This window comes from Elephas maximus, chromosome 8, assembly GCF_024166365.1.
Source record: "Elephas maximus indicus isolate mEleMax1 chromosome 8, mEleMax1 primary haplotype, whole genome shotgun sequence".
Classification (NCBI taxonomy): domain Eukaryota; kingdom Metazoa; phylum Chordata; class Mammalia; order Proboscidea; family Elephantidae; genus Elephas; species Elephas maximus.
This window is the reverse complement of record NC_064826.1, coordinates 51,805,656-51,827,300: the sequence shown is the minus strand read 5'-3', so window position 1 is coordinate 51,827,300 and position 21,645 is coordinate 51,805,656. Positions and strand designations below refer to the sequence as shown.

The 21,645-nt window shown below is 33.6% G+C and overlaps 1 protein-coding gene across 3 annotated transcripts in view; it reads left to right on the top strand.

The window, feature by feature from the left end:
- The window catches only part of CACNA2D1 (calcium voltage-gated channel auxiliary subunit alpha2delta 1), a 542,050-nt gene that overhangs the window by 491,894 nt on the left and 28,511 nt on the right, over positions 1 to 21,645 (top strand). For all 3 annotated transcript variants that reach the window (XM_049894495.1, XM_049894496.1, XM_049894497.1), the window contains 10 exons: positions 6,873 to 6,970; positions 11,776 to 11,863; positions 12,957 to 13,019; positions 13,691 to 13,794; positions 15,135 to 15,221; positions 17,453 to 17,520; positions 18,157 to 18,195; positions 19,770 to 19,841; positions 21,111 to 21,263; positions 21,364 to 21,416. In XM_049894495.1, the coding sequence (XP_049750452.1) occupies positions 6,873 to 6,970; positions 11,776 to 11,863; positions 12,957 to 13,019; positions 13,691 to 13,794; positions 15,135 to 15,221; positions 17,453 to 17,520; positions 18,157 to 18,195; positions 19,770 to 19,841; positions 21,111 to 21,263; positions 21,364 to 21,416 (825 nt within the window). The remainder of the gene's footprint in view (positions 1 to 6,872; positions 6,971 to 11,775; positions 11,864 to 12,956; positions 13,020 to 13,690; positions 13,795 to 15,134; positions 15,222 to 17,452; positions 17,521 to 18,156; positions 18,196 to 19,769; positions 19,842 to 21,110; positions 21,264 to 21,363; positions 21,417 to 21,645) is intronic.

The following is a 21,645-nucleotide window of genomic DNA, read 5'->3' as shown; positions in this document are numbered from 1 at the left end:
AGACAGACAAATAAACATAATAGGTGGTTTACTATTACATTCCATTTCAATATAGGATCAAATAATATATTTACTTCCAGACTTTATATCTGCCCTGCATATTTCAATATAAGACCTTCATGTCTTATGGAAAACTAACAGAAATGTCTCTTCAATGTGCTTCAAATTTGGTATATCCTAAATATATGTCCTCTTTAGAACATTATTCTTTGTGTTACATCAATGAAGGAAATACTCTCCTGCCATTTGCCAAACCTTTAACACTATTAGTTCTTGGCTGCTGCCTTTCCCTTATCCCTAATTCCTAACCAGTTGCTAAACCAAACCAAACCCATTGCCTTCAAGTCAATTTTGACTCGTAGTGACCCTATCAGACAGACTAGAACTGCCCCATAGAGTTTTGAAGGCTGTAGTCTTTATGGAAGCAAACTGCCACATCTTTCTCCTGTGGAGCTGCTGTTGGGTTCAAACTGCCGACCTTTCAGTGATCAGCTGAGCGCTTAACCTCTCTACCATTAGGGTTCTTTTAATAAATTACCAAATCCTGTCAATTCCATCTCAGGGCTATCAGGTGTATGTGTTTGTCATGGCTGCCTTTGTCCTAATCCAGGCCACCCGCCTCTCTCACCTAAACTACTACAGCTCACTCCTCACTGATCTGCCTACCTTGAGTATTTCTCCCTTATTTCCCAATCCTGGCTCCATTCTGTAACCAGAGAGAGCTTCTGAAATGTAAATAAATCAATCATGTTTCTCATGTGTTAAATGCTAACCAAAGGCTCTGTATTGCCCTCAAGATAATCGGTACTTAATAGTATAGATTTCAAATGTTCTGTCACTCCCCAGGTTCACCCATATGGTCTCCATACTATAAATCAAGGGTCATCAAACTACAACCTGCCTATTTTTATAATATCAAGTTTTATTGGAAGATAACTGTGCTTACTCATGTCTGTATTTTCTGTGTCCACTTTTGCACTACAATGCTAGATTTGAGTAGTAGTGACAAAGACTTTATGGCCCACAGAGCCTGAATCATTTCCTACTCGCCCTTAAGAAAAAGTTTGCCAACTCCTACTCCAAATTCCAGCCATGCTAAACTTCTCTCAGTTCCTAAATGTACCATTTTTCCCCTACCTCTTTTGCTCAACTGATTCTTTATTCTGTTTTGGACTGCACACACATACACGCAGACACACACATCACTTCCTCCTCAACTCCAACTTAAAATTTCCTTTATCTGGAAATTTTGTCCTATCTTCACTGAATTAGACATCCTTGCTGCCTACTGTCATAGAATCCTGCATTTATCTTACCAGAGTACTGGACACATTCTATTTCATTTACTTTCCCCAGCAGAGCCAGGGTGGAGTCTATTTGATTTACTATTGAATACCTACCCAATATAAAATCCTTTGCATGGCACACAGTCGTTGCTGAATAAATATTTGGTGGCTGAAGAATCTATAAATATATGAAGAATATTTTAAACATTATATTATTAATTACAATACCTGTAATTATTAACATTTTTTGAGTACAAGTAACTTTGAGCAAATTAGATCTACTAGAAGTAAGTTTAGCTAGAAAGCAGAATTGTAAGGACACAGTATTGTCCCACAGGAAAATGTACAGAGCAAAAGGTAAGAAGATATTGGAAGCAGACATGCTATGTTGTCAGGACTCTCCTACCATCTCTGACCTGTGCTTTTATCTGGGTAGCTTCTTAAGAACATTCACTTTTCCCAGTTATTAAATAACAGTTCAAACTGACTTGCTTTCCTAGCTTTCTGATAACATGGGTGGAAAATATGGTAAATTTCAGGCACCCATAAAGAATATAAATCTATCTTTCAGTTCCAATTTCTAGTGCATAGGTAATTAGCATATGGACCATTTCTGTGACCTGAGTCATATTCAACATCGATATGGCTAACTGGAAGATTGGCATTTACCTATATTTGTAGGAAATGAGCAAATACCAGAAATTTTTTTTTTTTTTTTTTTTTTAATGGGGCAAACAAGAGCCCTGGTGGCACAGTGGTTAAGAGCTTGTTTGCTTACCAGAAGGTCAGCAGTTTGAATCCGCCAGCTGCTCTTTGGAAGCCCTATAAGGCAGTTCCACTTTGTCCTATGGGGTCATTAGGAGTTAGAATCAACTCAACAGCAACGAGTTTGTTTTCTTTTTCTTTTTTTTTTAATGGGGCAAAGCAATGGGTGTCCACCTCAGTTAACTTATGCTAAGTTCTTTACATCATGATTGTGTTTATTGCTCAAAACAACTCTAAAATAATTATCCCCATTTCAGAGATTAGGAAGTAGTTTTAAAGATATTAAATATGATGGGATTTGAATAAAATTATCTTCTACTTCAAGGTGTAAGTATGTACAATGAACATATAGATGATACATGATCACAAAGGAACATCCAGTAATTCTTAATAAAATGTTTTTATAGGGAAGGTGTCCTGGGAAAGTGACTATTAAATGTGTATTCAAAAGAGTTGTGGAAAATAAAGTGATAGCAAATTGGGATAAAGTAAAATCTGGTGAGAAAAGATAGAAAGTTATGTAGTACAGGACAACAGTTAATTTTTTTTTCCTGTCACTGTTATTAACGAGAAATGGTGTAGCAAGCTAAGGAGCGAGACTATGCAGGTCTGTCGCTAGGTCTTCCACATGATAACTGTGTTACTCAATTTCTCTGTCTTAGTCTCTTTTAAAAATAACAACAACAATACCTATCTTGAAGTGTTTTTTAAGCATTAAATGAGATGATCCATGTAAAATATTTAGCATAGTTCTTGATATGATGTAAACCGTAAATATTTATTTTATTCATTGTAGTAATAGGTAGAGTAGGAGGGTGAAGAGGAGGTGATATAGTTTATTAAAGGGTATTGAAAGTAGCTATTTTAAAAGAATTTAGAGAAGAAAACTATCATTTTAGAGATGGAATCATTTTTGTTAATTCCTAATAAATTAAGCTATTTGATAGTTTAAAGTTTCTATGAAAGAAAAACATTGAGATTATAGATACATGGACCCTGATTCTTCTGTTTAAGGAGCATGCAGTCTCAGGGATGAAAAGTCTAACACATGGAGTAATTTTGCCACCTTCAGAAAATCTGAAATGAGAAGGGCACTTTAAAGATGAAGATGACTTAGAATGAGAAAGAAATAGCCGTATGTGATAGTCTAATGCTATGTGATAGCCTAAATGCTAATTTGTGAGGTATGACCTATGGAAATTTGGCAAGTAGAATAAGAACAAACTCACTTCCAGTAATCTAGAATAAGTAATTTGCCAAATTTGTAATGTCAAAGGTCATTTATTTTCAAAACTGTTTAAGTTGCGAAGTCCATTGCTCAGAAACACAAAGTGACCAAAAGAGATTAAGGTTTTCAGGCCCTGTAGGTATTTTCAAGAAATTAAAATTTGATTTTTTCCTTCAAAATTTTTAAGCTGTACAAATGTTTGAAAACCTCACTGCTTTACTTTCTTGAGACTTTTTTTTCCCTAAAAGGGAATAACTAATGATCAATATGGATAAAATTGATTTCTTTTAGAGAAACAGTGCCTCATAGAAAATGTATCAGCAAGGTCTTCCCCAGTGTCCCAGGGGAACATCTTAAGCAGTTCTGGTAGCCGTAGTCATTGCCCTGCCACCCACTCTCATTGGGAATGTTCCTTTGGGACATGAACTTAGGAAACAGTGGTTGTCTTTTGAGTTTTCAAGCTCCGAGCTTTGTTGTGAACAATCCTTAGGCTAACAAGTAACCAAAATCGATGCTATCTTTCTAGCCACACAATCACAAGTCTCAAATATTTGTCAGTAAGACTAACAACTGTCTAGCTGCTTACTGCTTACTATACACAAATAGTACTCTCCTAGGTCTGTGATTTTCGGTTATCCTTCCCAATGGTTCTTATTACCAGAGAAATCAGTCCACTGACAAGTACAGCATTCAGTGTTTTCTCACATTTTCATTGTTTAAGTTATTTCTACTTTTGTTTCTAATTTAACAACTCTCCTTTCTGGTAGCTTTAACACTTTCACTACTTTTGCCATTAGTAGTCATCAAAAGGTAAAAATATCTTCAGATGACTTCAAAAATGAGCACAAACCCTGCCAGTAAGGATAAAAAACAACATGATGCCATTGTCTAAACTGATCACTCACAACACTAAAAGTCCTCTACTGGTGAAAGTCAACGTTGCATTTGGTCTGGAGCATCAGGGCAATAAAATTTCAGAAACTGAAATTTCAAAGCACTCTGCATGGTTGGAACACACTAAATTAAGGGTCTGAAGGCCTAGCTCCTCTTACAGGCTTGATCATTTGCTGGGCAGGTGCCTTTGGGTAAATCTTTTTACATCTTTAAATCTCAGTTTCCTCACCCTTAAAATACTACATGCCACTGGTTTTTTTCTAATAAAGCTATTTTTTTTAGGATCAAATGAACAAAGAAAAATCTTTAAAAATGTGTTTTAAATAATGAAGTGATGTTTCAGAAATTGTTTTATTATTAGTGACTTGCAACACTTTAATTCTTTTGAAATCTTCCCATCAGTTTCTAATTCTGTATAATCATAATTCAATATACTGGCCTTTTGACTTCCCCGCTAGTGTTATTTCCAAAACAGCATAGCATTATGGGAAGAGGCCAATTTTAGCTCTGTAATAATAACTAAATGAGTATAAGTCATGTAAACTTTCTAAACCTTACCTCTAAACTAAGATGTTCAGTGAACTGAGAGAGAGCATTTTGGTTTAAAGTTCTAACATTCTTTTCCTCTCTGTTCTCTGAAGCTTTGTGTCTAGGTAACATCATTGTGTCTGAAGATATTTACTATTTAATTGCATTTTGTCTTGAATGTTTGATTGTTCAATCTGTTGGTTTTCATTCACTTAGCAATTGTCATTGTGAGCTTTTATGTTTATGTTGTCTTATATTTGTTCTATATTTTTAAAATACTTTGGACAGCAGTTCTCAAAGTATAGTCTACAGACCCTGTGGTTCCAGAGACCTGTTCAGAGAGTTCTTGAGGTCAAAGCTGTTTTCCTGACAATACTGAGATACTGTTTCTCTTTTTCCTTATGTTGACATTTGCATTGACAATACAAAAGTATGGTAGGCTGGTATCTTCCTACGAATCAAGGCAATGGCACTAAACTGTACGGGTAGCTCATTGTCTTCTTCACTGCTAGGCACGCGCAGAGGGGGAAAAGCCAGTTTCACTGAAAATATCTTTGACTGAAGCAATAACAGTTATTAATTTTATTGAAGCTTTATCCTTTGGCACATGTCTTTTTAATATTCTGGGTGATGAAATTGTAAGCCCACATAAAACCCTTCTACGGCATACCAGAGGAACGTGGCAGTTTCAAAGAAAAGCACTGGTGAGATTGTTTAAGTCTAGAGCTCAACTAGCCACTTTTTTGCTTTTTTTCCCAAAGCATTATTTTTACTTATGAGAACAAATGACAAACTATGGTATTACAGACTTGGCTATTTGGGAGACATTGTTTCAGAAATAAATGAGCGCAGTCATTCACTTTAAAGAAAATAGCTGAGACCCTTAGTTGTCAATGAAAAAAAATCTGAGCTTTAAAACGAAACTTAGAATTTTGGAAGCTTGTATCCGCTACTGCGAGCATGAGAGTTCCCAGTATTTAAACATTTAACTGGTGAGATCCATGGCAATATTAATGAATGCAGTTTTTCAAAATCATATAATGATTGTGAGATCTGCATAACTCATATTTTCCAAATGACCAATGAATTATTCCAAAGTCAAGTATAAGTAAAGATCCATTCAAAGTGCAAGACAGAGTACTGAATGTTAATGTAATAGAGTGCAAAATCTCCACTAATGTTGTTTCAGATTCCACATTACGACTAACAGTCAAGAAATTACAAATATTACCTTTGGTATATTATCAAAGCAGAATAGTCATAATTATCTCAAAAGACTATTAAAAGAATCCCACTGTTCCCAACTGCGAATCTGTGAGAGGACGTATTTCTTCATATACCGAAACAACACCTTGCAGGCCATTGAATGCAGAGGCACATATGTCTTTTATTAAGTCAGACATTAAGGAGATTTGCAAATCTAAATTAAAAAAAGCCACTCTTCTCATTGCATTTTTGTTGTTGTTGCTGTTTGTTTTGGAAAACATAGTAATTTCTCATTAAAATATATTTAGTATATTATGAGACTTTAAATGTATAAATAAATGCTTTTAAAATTTTTCAGTCTTAACTTCTGTATGTTAAATAGTGACAGATATAACTTACATAAACAAATGTTTTTTTGGGCGTCCTCAATAATTGTGAGAAATTTAAAAGTGTTGTGAAACTAAAAAGTTGAAAACCACTGCCTTAGGATACACAATGGTAAAAAAAAACAAAAAAAAAACCACTGCTGTCAAGTAGATCCCAACTCATAGCAACCCTCTAGGACAGCGTAGAACTGCCCCGTAGAGTTTCCAAGAAGCGCCTGGCAGATTTGAACTGCCAACCTCTTGGTTAACAGCTGTAGCACTTAACCACTATGCCACCAGTGTTTCCTACACAATCGTAGTAGTGTATTAAGAATAACAAAAGCTAATTGTGTTTAATATGTACTGAGCACTGGCTGTCCAGAGGCCAAGTGCTTAATATACGTTATCTGTAATCTTCACCACTCACTGGCAGAGTTTTCATTTTAGAGATGAAGAAATGGAGGTAACAAGAAATTAAACAGCTTGTAAAAGTCTATAGCTAGTAAAGAAATAATGGCAGTGTTTTCACTACCCCGACTACCATGTATTTTTTTTTAAGTTGTTATTTTAATACCTATTGTCTTAAAATATTTTTTACAGAGATTACTGCAGTGACCTTAAAATATCGGATAATAACACTGAATTTCTTTTAAATTTCAACGAGTTCATTGATAGAAAAACTCCAAATAATCCATCATGTAAGTAAGCGTTAATTTGCCTTAATTGCTTCAGTGTGCTTATATCCAAAGTGGTCAAATCTTGATTCAGACTAGTCTGTTGGTGCACTGGTTTATTTATTTACTTTATGATTTTTGATGATGAGATGTAACAATTAGATCCTTACTTTTATTTATTAAATAAATTTCATTTTATTATTAAGTGAAGTAGAATTTCCAAAGCAGGATAATTCATATTTGCACCTTTGCTCCTCTAATTTAGGAAATTTCATTTTGCATGATCTTTTGAAGGTTTTTCACTGCACTGCTCTTGCTAGAGGTTAAAATATCACACATTTTTATAATTTATTCATACCCTCCCATTTATGTAATGAGTTTTAATATGAGTAGAGATATGACAAAATATAAAGATAAATCATTTAATGGTTTTCTTTCTTTCTGATATTCTATATTGATTCCAGTTAATATTAGATCTTAAAAATATAGTTCTGTAATTCCCATTTATGAAGTAAACGAAGTTGAAATAGAAAACAGAAATTTCAGTAATCAGTTTTTAACCATTATATTTGCCTTTCAGAGAAATTTGCATCATTTATACTGTTAGACCTCATAGAAACTTATGGATTCTTGGCTTTTGAATTCATTTAACATTCTGGTTTTTTTTCCCCCAAAAGTTTTCTATTTATTTTGAAAGTACTATGGAGAAAAAATGCAGTGTGACTGGGAAATAAGAGAGAAAAGCTAACTGTATGGAAAATTTAACTTACTAAATATGAATTGGGAAAAAAATTGACATTATCTTCCCTCTTTCTCCTCTTCTCCCTCTCATCTTTCCCCTTCTCCTCCTCCCTTGTGATTTTTTTTTTTGATTTCAGTTACATCCTTTTCTATCAGGAAGGGCTAAACAAAATACTTTATCAGTAATAACAACTGAAAAACCCATCTTCTTAAAGGTGTCTCTCAAACTTAAATTTATCTCATACTAGAAGAAGTAACTTTCCTCGAGCCTCCACTTTGGCAAGAATTAACTAGTGGCTTCAAAGAGCCACTCTGAAAGCCTGTCAGGGGCACATAAAGTCTACATTGATCATGCCTGAACATGAGTGATTCCAAACCTTCCTGCTCAGTTTAAACTCATTATGACTTAGCTGGAGCTTTTTAAAATATTATCCATGTCATTGTATATTTCCTATTAATAAGTAATAAATATTCCCAAGAGAGAACCAAAGTGAGATTATTGAATATTTATTCAATTGGATGTCAAGATCATATGACAGTCTCATATTCCTTGTAAAAGAAATCAGGTTATCATAAATGCCTGCCTTAGCATATGTAATAAACCTTTGGAAAACCATGAAAATTGGAGTCATTATGTTCTTTCACTGTCTCTAGGTCCTAGAGTATAAATATGTTTTAAAAAATACTTTCTGTATAATGGTCCAACTACCGATCTTGTTGCTGTATGTGCATGTTTTTCTTCCTTAATTTCAACTCAATCTTAATCTACCATCAGCCTTCCCTACAATCCAACAGGAAATCTTTGAGGTCATTATTTAACCATGTGAAGAATTGGGAATTTATGGAATTTTTAGTTATAAGAGAGAATTAATTGTTATAAAAACATTTTATATTTTTTTCTGATAGTGTTATATACTATAGATTTTTTTTTCTCAATTACATTTTACATTATGTTATCAAGTAAAATGTAAACTAACTTTAAAAGTAGTTATCAGTGATTGGAATCTGTGAACAAAATGGTTTTTGAAAGCAGTAATCAAGTTTTATTTTGCTGTACAAAAGTACATAATCCTAGAATCCTCATCTAATATGTAAGTTAATTTATTTACATAACTAAATTTTTTACAGAGTGGTTGTCTTCTTCATAATCCTACTTATTCTTGAACCAATGTGAAAATGATATTGTGTGTGTGTGTAAAATGGTGAAGCTGAATATTAATACTAATAATTGTTTTTTATATTTTATATAATATGTACTATATGTATTATATGTCATCAGAGAACATATTTCAAGACACATTTTTAGACTTGGAGCATAATGAAAACATTAACAAAATCATAATATTACTAGCAACATTGATTTATATTACAAATTAGAATAATTATGCTGTAATTTATTTATTTTACCAAAAAGAATTTGAGAACTAAAATACATCATTCACTTTCCAAATTGACAGTTTGTAAAGTGATTCAGTTTATAAAATAATATAATTTTTTAAAAACTCCCTAGAATGAATTGAAATATAGTCTAAAATATGGATTAAACTTATCTTTTAATCTTGAGTGAAGGATATAATAAATTAAAATAAGTAAAACCAACTAAACTGCTTTCCAGCCTATCCCTCCCCACTTCTTGCAGAAATAGGACATTAAGTAAGACCATATACTCCTTAAGGAATGCTGATGCATGGTTAATCCCTCGGCTGCTAACCAAAAGATCTTTGGTTTGAACCCACTAGTGGCTCTGTGGGAGAAAAGACCTAGTAATCTATTTCAGTAAAGATTACAACCCAGAAAATCCTATGGGGCAGTTCTACTCTGTCATATAGGGTCGCTATTAGTTTGAATCGACTCAACAGCATACAACAACAACATATTCCTTATCTTAATCAAATGAGATTTGATCATAAATGAGATGTTTCAGAGAATTCCTGTAGGTTATTTCAGAGCTGGCTGGACTAAGGGCAGAGAAGCCTGAAGAAAGGGAAGAACACTGGAAAATTCTTTGTTTAAGAATGTGCATTAACAAATGGATATATGCACACCCATGTTCATTGCAGCACTGTTCACAATAGCAAAAAGATGGAAACAACCCAGGGGCCCATCAACAGATGAATGGATAAACAAATTATGGTGTATTCACACAATGGAATACTGCACAACAATAAACAACAATGATGAATCTGTGAAACATCTCATAACATGGATGAATGTGGAAGCCATTATGCTGAGTGAAATTAGTCAGTCTCAAAAGGACGAATATTGTATGAGACCACTATTATAAGAACTCACAGAAAGGTTTAAACACAGAAGAAAACATTCTTTGATGGTTATGAGAGTGGGAAGGGAGGGAGGGAGGATTCACTAACTAGATGGTAAACAAGAATTATCTTAGGTGAAGGGAAGGACAACATACAATACAGGGAAGTCAGCACAACTAGACTAAACCAAAAGCTCAGAAGTTTCTTGAATACAATCAAACACTTTGAGGGACAGAGGAGCAGGGGGCGGGGTCTGGGGACCATGGTGTCTAGGTCAATTGGCATAACAAAGTTTATTATGAAAATGTTCTGCATCCCACTTTGGTGAGTGGCATCTGGGTTCTTAAAAGCTAGCGAGTGGCTGCCTAGGATGCATCAATTGGTCCCAACCCACCTGGAGCAAAGGAGAATGAAGAACACCAAAGACACAAGGAAGATATTAGCCCAAGAAACAAAAACATAAACCAGAGACTCCATCAACCTGAGACAGAAGAAGTGGGTGGTGCCCAGCTACCACCAATGACCACACTAACAGGAATTACAACAGAGAGTCCCTGACAGAGTGGGAGAAAAGTGGGGTGCAGAACTCAAATTCATGTAAAAAGATCAGACTTAATGGTCTGACTGAGACTGAAGGAACCCTAGAAGACATATCACCTGGACTCTCTGTTTTACCCAGAACTAAAACCATTCTGGAAGCCAACTCTTCAGGCATAGACTGGACTGTAAGACATAAAATAATACTTGTAAAGAGTGTGCTTCTTAGTTTAGTGAGATACACCAGACCAAATAGGCAGCTCCTGTCTGGAGGCAAGATGAAAAAGTAGAAAGGGATGGGAGCTGGGTGAATGGACATGGGAAATCCGGGGTAGAAAGGAGTGTGTTGTCACATTATAGGGGTAGCAACTAGGGTCACATAACAATATGTGTACAAATTTTTGTATGAGAAACTAACTTAAGGTCTAAACTTTTACTTAAAGCACAATTTAAAAAAAAAAAAAAAAAGAATGTGCATTAATTGACCCCCATCATCTCTTTCTTCCATCACCTTTGAACTTAGGCTAATGTGCTTTTCAGTTATTTCAGAAATGACAACCTGAAGTCTGTGCACTTTTCCCGATACCAGTAAATTCCAAAAGCCAGTTTATGAACTAATGCAGGTCAATGATAAGGTCTTCTTGTCCTTGGCAAAAAAAAAAAAAAAAATGTAATCCATTTTTCGTAGAGTCAAATGTATTCAAAGATTGTCCTGTATTCCGAGATGATTGCCTTCTGATATTTGTGGATAGGAAAAAATGAAAATGCCCTTTCTTACAAGAAATGAAGGTGAAAGAAGACAGTAGTTTTTCTTTGATTTTTTAGTTGAAAAATTAAAGGCATTAACAATCCTATGTAATGATATATATAAATATATATGTATTTATTCAGACAGTTTTATATATATGTGTGTGTGTGTATCTTTGAATTGTCTGTGAAGTTATGGTAGTTGGGAATCATACTAACCTACAAAAGCATAAGAAGACTATTTCCTCATTTTTTTCTGACATGGCATATCACATATTTCAGGTATCTCTTTGATGTTTCAAAAATAATTTGTCTCATTTAGAATTAGCAGTTCCACTACTAATTCTGCCCAAATACTGAAAAATATAAGGCAAGATGAACATTTTCAGTATAGGAAACATGCAGAAAATGAATATAGGATGTGTTTTTAAATTCTTAGAAATGCCCATTCTAAATTGCTTTTGAAAATAGAGAATGTATTTGTTTTATTATTCTAATTAAAAACCATGTGGGCATGACTGAGTATATCCTTTTCTCTGTTAGGTAACACGGACTTGATTAATAGAATCTTGCTGGATGCAGGCTTTACAAATGAACTTGTCCAAAATTACTGGAGTAAGCAGAAAAACATGTAAGTATATGTTCCTTATTAATAAAAAAATATATTCTAGATTTCAGGTTTACTTCCCTGTGGAATTTTTTCAAAAATAGGTCTCATAAATTTAAAGTTGTGTTATTTACTTTCTCAAGAAAATCATTTTACATTTTGACATCTTCATTTGCGTTTTCTGTTGTGTTTGTCAGTACTAACATCTGCCATTATTCAACTTTACACATACATACACTTCTGTGTGAATAAAACAAATTTAATATTATGTTTGTGCAGGTTTCTGTGTTTGTAGTAAAATAAGATTTCTGGTGAATACCGAGTTGACTTTGTAATAGCACTACCATATATCCAGTAAAGAAGTTTAGAAATATAATTTTCATTTACAACCTCATCTTCATCCCCATTTCCAATGAATCACTAAATCTTAAATATTTCTCCTAACAATGTTTTCATCTCTTTTTCAACCCAATACCTAAGAACTCATTTATGAGAAATTACAATAACTGGGTTTTCTGCCTTTAATGCTCCCCATTCTTCTACCCATGGTCCCCGGTCTATTCTCTGTCCAACTTAAAGTTGGCAAAGTCTTATTTCTAAAACACAATTCTAATGTAATGATAAAGGGGAAGCTCTCTAACATGGATTTCAAGGTCCTTCATGAACTAAGCATTCATTCTTACAATGCTTATACTTGAACCTTTACCTCTTATTGTTTCCTACCCTTTGTCATGTTTTTATTATACGAAACACCTTCACTTTTGTCTTTTTTCTCATACTCATATTCTTTACTCTGCATGTGATGTCTTCCTGCTTCCTGTTAACACCTATTCTACCTTTAAAATGCAGCACCATCATCATTTCCTTTGAAATGCCTTGCATAAGCAAGCAGCCTTCTTTTAAGTAATTACTTCATAGATATTTAACTATTAAGACATAGTTATTTTTTGCATGTATGAATGTATAGATTTTTTAAATTTACTTTGGCCTCCTTTAGATTACGGACTCATTTGCTTTCTCTGTGTATGAACAACACCTAAATTAATATCTTGTACAAAGTAAGTTGAATTAAAAAAAATAAAATAAAAAAACCAACTTCTTTTGTCTTCTGTTCCAGCAAGGGAGTGAAAGCACGTTTTGTTGTGACTGATGGTGGGATTACCAGAGTGTATCCCAAAGAGTAAGTTCAAATAACATCTGTAAAAAGCAGTACATTACAAAAGACATTTCCAAGGATCTGTACATTACCACGTAAGGAGGCCATTCTTCAGAGAAACTAATCATTGTTGGTAGATTGGAGTCATTATTTAATGCACATGAATTATTAAAATGCTCCAATTTCTCTTCAAAATGATACTGTAGGGTCCCTCAATTATATCTTTGCTTGTCATGGATATTTGTTATAAAATATAAGAAGTTTTTAAGGTTCTTTATTTGTAGATGCAGATTAAACTAGTTTAATGAATGTAATGGTAGCAGCCTATTGGAGTATTTATGTAGAAACTTAATTGTTTTCACTCTTCTTTGCACCATATTTGTTTGTCTTCAGAACAATTTTGTGAATTGGGCTTGGTAGGCACCAAGGCTAATTAATATTAATTGACTTGTTCATGGTTACCTGGCTAGTAAATGACAGAGCTAAGACTAGGATTGTGCTTTTTTGATCTTTAACGTAATGATGTGCTGATATATTGCTTAGTAATGAGTATCGGTTATACCACCAATTACCGCTAACTTTCGTAGACATAGATAAGATACAGGCATCTCTGTAAAGTTCAGTGATATCCACAGAGGGAAAATAGTCATCAGGTAGATTAAAGAATACAAATGATGAACCATTTCCCCCCTTAGAGCTGGAGAAAATTGGCAAGAAAACCCAGAGACATATGAGGACAGCTTTTATAAAAGAAGCCTGGATAATGATAACTATGTTTTCACTGCTCCCTACTTTAACAGTAAGTATTGCTTTGGAATTCAGCTCTTTCATTTTTTTTAGTGAATTATTGCTACTACCTGTGTTCCCAGGAATAAAGATATTTTATGTTAACTGGTCAGGATAGACATTATTGAGCATATGGTATATGCAAACTATTGGAAAAGGAGAAAAGAAAACTCCATTTCATTGAAGACATAAAATCCATGCATAGGAGTCATCCAATAATGTAGAAAACCCAAAATCCACGGTCATCAAGTTGATTCTGACTCATAGAGATCCTGTTGCACAGAGTAGAACTTCCCCACAGGGTTTCCAAGGCTATAAATCTTTTACGGAAGCAGACTGGCACATCTTTCTCCCATGGAGCAGAGGGGAGGTTTGAACCGCTGACCTTTCGGTTAGTAGCTGAGCACTTTAATCACTGCATCACAAGGGCTCCTTAGTAATGTAGCGATAGCCTACAATTAAATTTTTGAGTAGCAGGCATTAGAAATATGTAGAAACATATGTAGATAATCCCTAATTTTATTAACTGAAAATGTATTGAAGAATAATTAATGAATTAAATGAATTGGGATAAATTGATTAATTACCTTTTATCAAACACATCAATATTAATTATATAATATAATATGTATAAACATTAATAATAGCTCATCTTTTAAAATACTTTATTAGATTCTTTCCCAAAATGTATATAATCCTCCAACATCTCTGGGGGTAGGTATTTTTCCCCATTTTCAAAAATAAGGGAAACCGAAGTTCAGAGAATTTCAGAGTTTTGTCCAAGAGCATACATCTTGTGAGATGTATAAGCAGCAAAGCCAGTTTTATAAATCCAAGATCAATCTTTCCACTTTACTGCAGCAGTCTCTCCAACATTTCAGCAAATGTCATGAAGCACAGATTTGGCATGCATCCACTATTCTATGTAAGTAGTGCCAGCCAAACTAATTCAGGTCCCAAAGTCGATTAATACAGACTAATTCATGGACCCTCTTATTGGCCTGGTGTATAGGGGAAGAAAAAGGAAAAAAGAAACCACAAAATCTCTTTATAGTATATACCAAACCAAAAAACCCGTTGCCATCGAGTCGATTCCAACTCATAGTGACCCTATAGGACAGAGTAGAACTGCCCCATTGAATTTCCAAGGAGAGCCTGGTGGATTCGAATTGCTGACCTTTTGGTTAACAGCCATAGTACTTAACCACTATTCCACCAGGGTTTCCTTATAGTATATAGATTCTAGAATATTTAAGCAAAACACAGTCAGTCTATCAACCTATAGCTATTAAGGAAATTCAGTATTATAATATGATTTATATAGATAGTCTGTTTTCTTTTCTCTTTTTTTAGAAAGTGGACCTGGTGCCTATGAATCAGGCATTATGGTAAGCAAAGCTGTAGAAATATATATACAAGGAAAACTTCTTAAACCTGCAGGTAAGCATAAGTATTATCCACACGTAGTGGTGCATATGAGCATGCCTGCGTATGCATGTGCACACACACACACAGACAAATGTACATTATGTCCAAAAATTAAATGTGACTGACATTTATATTATAAACTTGCATCACTTATAAGGCAGGTCATCAGAAAAGCTCAATCATCATAAGGTCAAAGACAAGGAATTTTTTTTTTTTTTTTTAGTGAAACACAGTTATGTATGAAATTGGCCATAAAATCAGATCAGTAATGTATAAAAATAAGCTGGAGAATTTTAAAATGAGTGGGTACTTTTATACACTGTTGACTAAATTTTTGGAGTCAATTTAGTGTCATATATCAAAATTTTAAATGCTGGGTTGATCCAGCCCACTTTTAAAGATGCTTTCAAATACACACAAATACAAGCATGAACATATTTGTTATAATTTAAATGTGGAAAGTTAAGTTTCCATCAGTGAGGGAAAAGATAAATTAATTGTGGCATACTTATACCATAGGCTACCGTGTGCCTGTTAAAAAGAATTAGGTAGGTCTCTATTTTAAAAACTGGCAATAAAGGATATAGAAAAATTACTTTTTTTGATAAAATAAAACAGATCAAGCAAACAAATGAAAAATAGCAGTAAAACAGCATTAGTGGGAATTAGAAGTACTCTGGAGGAGTGGATACAATAAAGTACATAATTGGTTTTTTTTGTTTTATGGTTTGGTATTTGAATTTTACAAAGTGTATGTATTAGAGGGGCCAGACAAAGTAGTTTACCTTCCTGCTCCTGAGGGTTCTTTTACCCCATCAGTGGTTCCATTAAATAGATTGACTCCCTCATTCACTCAGTCAGTACTCATTCACCCATTCTGTCATTTTTTTTTTAATATATAATATTTTATTGTGTTTTTGGTGAAAGTTTACATGGCAAATTAGGTTCTTATTTAACAATTTCTATACATATTCTTCAGTGACATTGGTTACATTGTTCATAACGTGTCAACATTCTCATTATTTCCATTCTGGTTGTTCCATTTCCATTAATCTAGTTTCCCTGCCTCCCCTTACCTTCTCGTCTTTGCTTTAGGGGAACTGTTGACCATTTGGGCTAGTATAGATGATTTTTTTAAAGGAGCACAATACTCATGGCTGATATTGTTTACTTTATGAGCTAACCTGTTATTTAGCTCAAAGGTAACCTCTGGGAGTAGTCTCAGTTCAAAGTTTAAAGGATATCTCAGGATAACAGTCTAAGGGGTTCCTCTAGTCTCCACTGGTCTGGTATTGACTCTCAACCAGTTCAATAAGTCTGGACTTTTTTAATAATTTGAGTTTTGTTCTTCATTTTTCTACCATTCTATCTGGGATCATCTATGGTGTCGCAGGTCAGAACAGTTGGTAGTGGTAGCCGGGCACCGTCTAGTTCTTGTATCAAGGTAGATGAAGCCGTGGTTCCTGTAGGCTGTTAGTCCTAAAGACTAGTTTCTTCTTTGAGTATTTGGTTGCCTTCTTTCTCTTTTGCTGCACATGAGTAGAGGCCAATAGTCATGTCAGATGGTTGCTCTCAAGCTTTTAAGACCCCAGACACTACTCACTAAACTAGGATGTAGAACAAAAACTTTATCCTTCATTGTCTTTATCACTCATTTACTCAGTCAGTCATCCTCTCAGCTACTCATTCCTTCCCCCACTCTCATCCACTCACACATTCATTGACTCAACAAACATTTATTAAGCACTACTGCATGCACTAGTTGGGTTAGGAAAGCTTCTTATAATATAATATTCAAATGACTCAGGCTATTCCTGACAATTTTACTTTCTTTAACTTACTGTCTTAGTTAATTGGGCAGTTTGTGAGAAATAAGTAAAGTTTTTTAAATAAATAAAAGTTTATGTAATATTTCAAGAGCTATTAACATTTCTTCTTAATGAAGACTCCAAAGAAACATATTTCTGTGATAAACATATTCATTCATGTATGTGCTATTGGATAAATTACCTAAATTATCATATAGCAAAAATCATATGGCAGGTATATAGTTTAAGTTAATTCAAATCAACTTTTCAATGCATAGATACAATTAAAAAGGTATTCATTATTCATGTATTTTCATCTGAAGAAAGCTACTTGCGTCTACTCAGAAATATTCAAAGGTTAGAGGACAGATAGATAAGTGAGAATCATAGGCTCTGTTAATATATGTGTTAATTTTCCTTTACATAATTTTTCAGTTGTTGGAATTAAAATTGATGTAAATTCCTGGATAGAGAATTTTACCAAAACTTCAATCAGGGATCCGGTAAGATAATTAATTTTTTATAATTCTTCTGCTACACACAATACCGTATTTTTATGCAAATAATGTACACCTATATTTGTTTGCCAACCATACACTTCCTCCGTGAGATATTTTCTTAAGTGCCACTATGCCGATTTTCTTTACATGTTGCTATAAAAAAAATTAACATTAGTGTAGTGCACTTACGAAAATACCTTGTGGGGGTGTAGGGCATGGTTGGCAAACAAACAGATGGTGCATGTTATTTGTGTAAAAATATGGTAATCTCAAAAAATGCATATAAAAAAGAACAGTCAAGTCCTTATACAGGAAAAATAAATTTTCAGTTCTACTATATTGAGACAGAATTATGAACTCCTTATTTTCTCAAAAAAAATTTTTTAAGTTGACCATTTAACTTAATTGAACATAAAAAGAAAAATCTTTCTACGCTATAATTTGACGTGCTAGATATTCATTGATATTTTCTAATTTTAAAGTTAACATCATTGTCTTTTTTACTGATGGAATGGACTATCATTTAATCTTATTGTCATGCTAGATAAATTATCCCAGTATTACTAATTATAATGTGTTAATTATATAATTCAAATTATTTTAAAAATACAAGGTTATTATTGTATTTCTGTCTTTCAGTGTGCTGGTCCAGTTTGCGACTGCAAAAGAAACAGTGATGTAAGAAAATTCTTTAAAATAAATTTCTTTATCAATTTTTCTGTGTGTTAGCTTGTTCAGGTTCAGTGATGATTAAAAAAATGCGGTAATTTGTAATAAAATGCTAAAACGTATTCTTCATGATTCTTGAGTCATGTGTTTTTAATTCCTAATCTTTTTTCTATTTTTGAAATAATCATACATTATGGGAAGATATAAAAAAATATCAATATGGACTGTATTTTCCTCATTCTAAATTTGGGTAGATTTTTTTTTACATACTTATCTTTAGCTTTATTTTTTGGTGGGAAGTTCCTAAGCAAAGTGGCCTTATTTGTCAGTGCATAAGTTTGTCCATCTTCCCTCATCCTTAGCGCTTTCTATAAATTCGTTCACATTTTATTTATAGTGATATTTTGAGCTAAACTCTTGAATTATGTAGTTTACTTGCATGTCTTGGGTTTTACATTGTCTTCTGTTTTTTTTTTTTTTTTTTACTTCCTGTTCTGTTTGAGAAATAGAAAAAGCAAATGTGAACTTTGCTTGCTCAAAAGTTGAAGAAGCTCTAAAAATAATTAATGCCACTTTTTTCTTTTAGTTTTCTTGTGTGTTTCCATATACTTCCAGGGAAACAAGGGGTTCATATCATGCTCTCTCACTCCTAGTCCTGTGAAATCCTAAATCAATAATTTTAATTATTTTTATAGTTTTTTTTGTGTAGTAACCATTTTTAGTGCAAAGATTTTAGCAAGTTTCTTGCACGTTAGGAAAATTCGGTTTTGTATTATCTCCCCAAGTCTGAAGAAAACAGTGCCTTTAATTGTAATTTTATTTAATAAAAACTATTAAATTGATTCATGCACATAAGCATGATTTAAATTATATGGGAATTTATCCTACATTTCAGGAAGAAATAAAAACATACTTCTCCACCACATGCATATTTTTTGTCTTGCTTTCTAATTTCAAATCTCTGGTAATCGAACTATATATTTCACTAACAGCAACCAAGGAGTGAGTGGTGGATTCAAACTGCCAACCTTTTGGCTAGCAACCAAATGCTTAAACACTGTGCCCAGGGATTCTTAATATAAAATATTAAATAAACATTAATATAAAGTACAAAACAGTTTTAAATAGCCTTATGCTGTAATTTTTTTTTTTTTAGTCTATGAATTATGGTGAGTAAAATTTATTTTTTAAAATGTCTTTCTTTTCAAAATAATTAGTATCTGTTTATAATAGTAGAAGAAATATGTATGATTAAATGATTTGGTCTATTCAATTTCTTGGATAACTAAGATAACCTTGGAGTGGCAGAAAGATTATTTCTGGTTTGTTCACACTGAGTTGGCAGTCTTACCTGTATGGATTCTGGTGGATTATCAAGGCCCGAGGGCTTGCACAATGCTAGGGATCAATGCCAGCCCTTAATTTATTTCATTGGAATCTTCTGAGCATATTCTGGAGAAAATATAGTCATTTGAATTTTTCTCCTATTTTTGTTGTTCGGACTATCTATAGATAATGGACTAATGATAATGTAACCTCCCAACCTTCCAAAAGCATGCTAATTTTTATTCTTATTTTGTTAGGTAATGGATTGTGTGATTCTAGATGATGGTGGCTTTCTATTGATGGCAAATCATGATGACTATACTAACCAGGTATGTACCTAAAATAGGAGTGAAGTAGGGTTTCCAAAGCATGTTAAAAAATAAAAATAAAAAGCCCTCTCAAACCATTACAAATATTGATGAGTTGTTTTACTTCTGTCATAAAATAAATTTTAAAGTGCTTAGTTCAGTGTATACAATTAAGAAATGCATGCTACATCTAGTTGTTATTTTAATGTTAGTTGCTTTTATTTCCTAGTACTAGTAATTACCCTTAAAACATATAGTTAGGTATTTTAACAAGACATTACATTTTTTTATTTTCTATATGACAGAAATTTAGAAAATTTTCACATATTAAATATTTATCAGTTGATAACATCTAACTTTATACGTAACTGTTTTGAAGCTGATGAAGAGCCTCATCCCAAATTTGCAAATTGACAACACATAGGCTATTTGACTGACACAGGGCTTTAAACAAATTTCAGTTGTTGTTGTTAGGTGCCGTTGAGTTGGCCCCAAACTCTACGCACGACAGGATTGTGCTGTTGTGATCCATAGGGTTCTCACTGGCTGGTTTTTGGAAGTAGATGGCTAGGCCTTTCCTCCTACTCTGAGTTAGTCTGGAAAAAAAAAAAAGCTCCCTTGAAATCTGTTGACCATCAGGTTCCCATGAAAGCCTCTACTGCAATGTGTGGTAGCTGTGCTTGAGGTCCGTTAGCCAGGAATCAAACCTGGATCTCTTTCGTGGAAAACAAGAATTCTATCACTGAACCACCCCTGCCTTTGTAACTTAAAATAGTTGCCAACTAATTTCATTTCTGAGTATATATTTCTATTCTCTCTTTAAAAAATAAAAAAAAAAAAAAGATCTTCCAAAACTGGACATTATTTTCCTGAATAATTATGGCTGGGCACTGATTAGAGGTTGCCCCTTTAGCTGAGATTCACGGTAGTTCATCACAGACTCCACGAGTTTTTTTCCTTCTTCTAGTCCTACGCACTTCTTTCATCTGTGCTACTTTTCTCTTCCCCAGGAGGCATTTGAGTGTGACCTTAATGCTTAGTAATCTGTCTGTTCCTTCCACAAATAAAATATCATGCAGAGACAGCAAGTAATGAGAATACTACTCTTACTCCAGTTTTTTCACATTGTCATACACAGGTTTATTATATGCTTGTATTTTTAAGCTCCTAGGTGGTTTTTTTTAGGTGGTTTTAGTTCACAGTTTCTTCATAGTGTTTCTTTTCATTGTATTGGTTTAGGTATTACTATTTAGCTTAAATTTGAAATGTTATTATTTTTTTCTATACCAGATTGGAAGATTTTTTGGAGAGATTGATCCGAGCTTGATGAGACACCTTGTTAATATATCAGTTTATGCTTTTAACAAATCTTACGATTATCAGTCGGTGTGTGAGCCCGGTGCTGCACCAAAACAAGGAGCAGGGCATCGCTCAGCATATGTGGTCAGTAATATCCACTGTCAAACCATCAGTGCCTCTCAAAGGGACACTCCACGGTAGACTGATGTAAAAACTGATGTAGTGACTTTTTTATGTTTTATAGCCATCCATAGCAGACATATTGCACATTGGCTGGTGGGCTACTGCTGCTGCCTGGTAAGACAAAATTTTATTTGCATTGGTAATAAGAGAAAGGTGTTAAAAAGAATTGGATGAAAATATGGATCATATGATACATCAATTGTTATTATGGGGCTTACTTTTTTATTTAGTAAAGCACATATTGATAATATTTATAAATATTTTTCTTAAATTATCATTGTAAAACTTATTATGTTGTTGTTGTTATTAGATGTCATTGAGTTGATTTTGACTCATAGCAATC